This window comes from Apaloderma vittatum, unplaced genomic scaffold (genome assembly GCF_000703405.1).
Source record: "Apaloderma vittatum isolate BGI_N311 unplaced genomic scaffold, ASM70340v1 scaffold6433, whole genome shotgun sequence".
NCBI classification, from domain to species: Eukaryota; Metazoa; Chordata; class Aves; order Trogoniformes; family Trogonidae; genus Apaloderma; species Apaloderma vittatum.
In genome coordinates this window covers 110,184-115,346 of record NW_009707488.1, presented here as the reverse complement: position 1 = coordinate 115,346, position 5,163 = coordinate 110,184, and the positions used below count along the sequence as shown (strand labels likewise).

Here is a 5,163-nt window from a genome sequence, read left to right as displayed (position 1 = left end):
TCCTTCCTGACAGAACCAGCCGATCCCCCAGCAAACTGGAAGGAGGGACATTACTGGAAGTACTTTTTAAAAGAAGAAAAAAAATGCTGAGAAAAGTATCTCTATTTAAATAATCCAGTTGAGATGTTTGCAGTTAATGGAAAAAAAAATACAACACATACTGTCACCTACACTGAGAAAAGAGTAAATCACTGGGGAAAAGAATGAGTGTTCATCAGTTAGAACATTGCTACACTCACATATATATATATATATATTTATATATATGTATATATATGTACAGCACCAGAGACTGTTAGATCCGTTCCCCCTGGAGTCATTGCAGTTTGTGATAAATGAAACATTTCAGAATTGCAGTATAAAATATGGCCATAAAAAAATCTTCTTTCTTCTAGTCCTTCGCTGAGCGAGCACCGCAGGGTGGGATCGCGCAGAGGCAACCTGCCAGCCCGGCCGCCTGCCTGCTCCTCGCCGCCCCGGCTCTCACTTGCTCCCTGTGTGCACTGTGGTCACTGTGGTGGGTCTGGGTCTCCGGTCCCCTCCTACTGCAGAAACGCCTGAAGAAGCAGATGAAACAAAACTACAGAGAGTGGATGGAGACATACCTAAAAGGAAAGCCAGAAACAGAGTTAGAAATGTCATTTTTGGAGGCGGGAACGTGGGCAAAGCCGAGATTCTTTCGTAGCACGCTGCAGAAAGGAGGGGACCACAGCTGGAGATGGTGCTCCTGCTCTTCCTGAAATGATGGGTTGATTGGGTACCTCCACGGGGCATCTTCTGCCCTCCTGACCCATGGCTGTTTGCCTACAGCCACCACTGGCACTTGCGTATGCATGCTGCAATAAATAAATGTCCACCTTTGGTACGTGTTCAACCAGACAGTTTCCACATTTCTGGGGCTGAAGACAAAGAGTTGTGTGATTCAGAAATCCCTCCAGCATTGTGCTTGCTCCAAATAATTTTCCTCGTGGGAATGTTAAAGATGATTAAGCTTCTCATCATAGCCACCTAGCTAAACGGACAGATTGTGCACCTGGGCTAAAAAAACTTCCCCAGGCATCCTGCAAAGCTGCTGATAAAAAAGTACAGTAGGTCAAATTCATTGCTAAGTTCCAGTAAACCTAGAGGGAATTCAGATTGGTGTGACTTGAACATCGTTCTAGTGCCAGCTTATGTCGCTCCAGGTTTTGCTGATATGTCTCCAGGACTTCCAGCTAAGAGATGTATGTTGATGTAGGTTAAGTATCTGAACACAAGATTTACCCAGGCAGTTCCTTTTGAACTAATCAAAGATTCTGATTGGTATTTTTTATGGAAAAAGGGGGGTTAGCTAAACTGAAAGTTTATAGAAAGTGTCTGCTTCCAGTGAACCCTCCACCACAGCTTTAAAAAACAAAACCTTGCAAAGCATAATCCCTGAACACCCATAGTCTGGGTTTTGAACGACAGATTCAAGACTTCGCTATTTCAGCACAATGTCACCAGTTTCTATGAAAAGGACTAATGAAGAGAAATATCCTTGCCAGAGCTTTCCATAGGTGGACTACCCCTCTCCCAGTAGCTGTTGAGACCCCACAGGGGAGAGCCATAGATTTTGCCAGGACATGCAGCTCTTCTTGTAGTTTGGCAGCCTTTTAGGCACTGATGTGGAAAGATAGCTCCAGGGTAAGAAAAGCTGATGAATGAGGACTCGGCATGGTCACCTCGCTCTTACAAGACGGAAACTCAGAGTTTTTGGAAATGCAATTCATTTTTCCATCCTGGTGAATAAAGGATAGATTAAATCTATATTAATATATTCTCAGACTGGAGTTTGATATGGCCCCTTGACTACTTAGGATCTTTTTGATGCTTCTTATGACTTTTAACTACTTTTCCATGCTTTAAGGTAGCATTTCAACCTCAGGGATGACTATGCTGCACCTATACTTGACCACATCCCGCTTCCCAGCAGTGTTGACACTTGGCACCTTGGCTTCTCCCTGCAGCTTATCTAATACCTTAAAAATACAGAGATCTAGGTCCTGTAAATTAATCGAGGCAGTCCAATCATGCCTAAACATAATGAACCAGGCACAGACTGAGAACCAGGCCAATACACTTGAGAAATCCCATCTGATTCACTTAGACTCTCCTGACAGGTAGCATAAACCAGCCTAATGCATCAACTCTGCTCTGCTCTAAAACAGAGAGCAGAACTAGGATGCAGCCTGACATAACATCCCTGCCCAAAACAGGGAGGTTGGACTAGATGATCTCTAAGGTCCCTTCCAGTCTAGGCCATTCTATGAAAAAATAACGTACTCTTGAGCGAGGGCTGTATTTAATTGTCTTCAATGATGTGAAATTGCTGCATTTGAAACTATTTGGAGAGCTCATTAAATGTCTATTAATAGCATGAGGCAGTAGTATATTTTGTAATGGTGGCACAGCTGTTTCATGTAACTTGCTGCATGGGATCTTTCTTGTGCAAGAAATTTGTCCCCACAGAAAACCGCTGAGAAAGACAGAGGCAGGACAGAGACCTCAGAGGTTTCCTTCTTCCCAGCAGGACATATTTGGTGGAGTGCATTTCGTATGTCAGCTCCCTCTCAGTGTCGCTCCTTGTATTTGCTGCTGGCTTTCCTCACTGGTTCTCTGGGGCTCCAGCATCTCCTAATTTCTTTAATTAATTTCTCTGAGGAAGGGAAGGTGCTGGGAAATCTTGCAATACTTTCTGCCTCATATTCCTGACATGAAAATAGTTGACTTCTAGTTTTATCTTTCATGTCCTAGCTGGCTTCTGCACCACTGCAAAATATGGTTGGATTCTGCACAGGAACCTCCTGGACTCTGTAGCAGTTAAACAGACTCTGTTTGCTTCCCACTCTTCTTGTTCACAGATGTTTTTCTGTTACTATTCGGACTACTCAATGCTATTAATTAACACTACTAGTCATACAAATGGATGGTAACCCATCACTCACCAGTTTAACAGCAAAGCGTGCCATCAAATGGACCTACCTGGGGTCCAGCTTAACCTTACTGCAGCAGAAAACAATATAAAGCCATGTTTGTCCCCTGTAAAGGGTTTTCAGCATCACTGTATTGCCAGTCAAAAGTGTTTTGCAGCTGGTCAGTGCTGCATTGCCCCTTTGCAGGTGCCAGATGTGTGCCAGGAGCACAGTGATGCTTTTTTGGCAGCAGCAGTAGGATTTGGCACTGGGCATTGCAAACTGGCCACATGGTCCATCAGGTCCATGATCTCCTTTGGCTCAGTCACAGCACAAGCTGGAAAACACATTTCATGTAGAGCCCAGAAAGCAGATCCCACCCCAGCCGTGGGGGAAACCATGCCCAGGACAGCAAGAGAAACCACAGCTTCCATACAGAGCCATGGGGACTGCAGATGGTCCTCGTCAAGAAGCAGAGGTTGGCAGAGGCGGATAGAACTGCCATTCAAATTTCACCCTGAACAGCAGGTAGTTTTGGTTCCAGAATAGTGCAGGGTATAGCCTAGAAATGACCATTTCTGTCTCCAGTGAAGTAAGCACTGACTTGCAGTATCATAAACTATTAGCATTCTTTTTTGGTGCTGCACCTTACAAGAATCTCCTCTAATTGTAAACTCCACATCTTTCCATTTCATGATATAAAAGTCTCGACAAATGGACAGAAATGAATAAAAGAAATGCTCAGAAGCCAAAGATTAAATAGGTTCATTGCAAAGGATACACTTCTGTCTTCTAAATGATTCCTTCACTGCCATGTCTCCTTCCCTGGCATTTAGAAAAAGTAGATATCCCAAGCATCCGACTCCATCGGGCAGCTTTCAAATCTCAGCTACAGCATATAACAAACAAGGCAGTGGGCCAAGTCCTGCTGGGGTGTAGAGTCTGAATCCTGCTCAGACAAATGAGCCTCTTTGTAGAGGAGCTTAATTTGGCCCAGGAAGATGGAAGCTGGGTCAGACTGGCAGGATCAGTCTCCTCCATGGAAAATGGAAATGGAAAGTAAGCCAATTCTTACAGAAAAATGTCTTATCATAATACTGGAAACTCAAACATAAACAGTTGGAATAAACTTTTTCAGTTTTCAACCAAATACAAAACTTTTTTTGCTGTGGGGGATCTGGGTCTTTTTCGCAAGTGAAAGTCCTTTTCCTCCCCAAGAAACAGTGTTTTTCTCTCAAAAATGCACCGAACTAAAAAATCTGATTTTTTTTGTGTGTGTGTGTATGAACTTTTCCAACCAAATAATTATTTTTTTAGCCAGATAAAAACGAAGGCTTGACTCCTTTTTTAGTCCTTATTTTAAATGCCTGCTTGCACAAAGCTGAACCTACTGACAGCGAGGACTGCAGCCTGGGGGGTGGTTTAAGGAGCAAATGGGGATCCCGTGATTTTACTCAGCCTCTGTCGCCAAAACTTTCCCGGGATGTTGTTTACTCACAATCTTTCCGCGTGGCAGCGTCGGGAAGTGGCGGAGCGAGGCTGAGGGTGCTCGACACGCTGGCGCTCGAGCTGTCCAGGCTGCTGCCGAGGTGTAACCTCCTCATGTGTCGCACGACCGCTGTGGCGTTAAACGCTTGCTGGAGCAAGGAAAAAAAACAAACAAAAAAAAACAAGAAGGAAAGAGAAAATAAAAAATGTGGAGGTGGAAGGGTTACTTCTGCTCCTCTTCTGGCTGCTCAGAGGTGTCAGAAGTGAATGAGTCCATCATCTTGCAGACTTTTCCCGATTTCCAGTTTCTAAGCTAAAAACAGCAATATCAACATCAAACAGCAATGTACACGTTTCTGCCCTGGCCCTGCTCCCCGTCCTTCCTCGTAGCACTCAGCTGAGATGCAGCAGCCTACAGGGAAAGTCAAATTTGATACCTCCTTCTCTGCACCAACACACAGGATGTTCACATTGCTTCATGTCCCTCATGGTGCTGACCCCTACTCCACGTATAATCATGGGTGCTCTAGCTACGAGCAGCTCGAGTGCCATCTTTCACACTCATATTTATACACTTTGTTAGTAGCAACCTCATCTAGTTGAAGATGTCCCTGCTCACTGCAGGTGGGTAGGACTAGATGACCTTTAAAGGTCCCCCATCCATCCCAAAACATTACATGATCCTATGGTTCCATAAAAGGCCCTGCAGGACCGTGTAACCTAAGTCTGGACCAACTATTTT

At 44.4% G+C, this 5,163-nt stretch overlaps 1 protein-coding gene across 1 annotated transcript in view; it reads right to left on the bottom strand.

Annotated features, from left to right (window-relative positions):
- Window positions 1–155: 155 nt before the first annotated feature.
- The window catches only part of LOC104271526 (calcium/calmodulin-dependent protein kinase type 1D), a gene marked incomplete at its 5' end in the record, with an annotated part of 85,142 nt that continues 80,134 nt past the window's right edge, over window positions 156–5,163 (bottom strand). Inside the window, 2 exons of the mRNA XM_009866215.1 lie at window positions 156–605; window positions 4,432–4,570. Of these exons, the coding sequence (XP_009864517.1) occupies window positions 484–605; window positions 4,432–4,570 (261 nt within the window). The remainder of the gene's footprint in view (window positions 606–4,431; window positions 4,571–5,163) is intronic.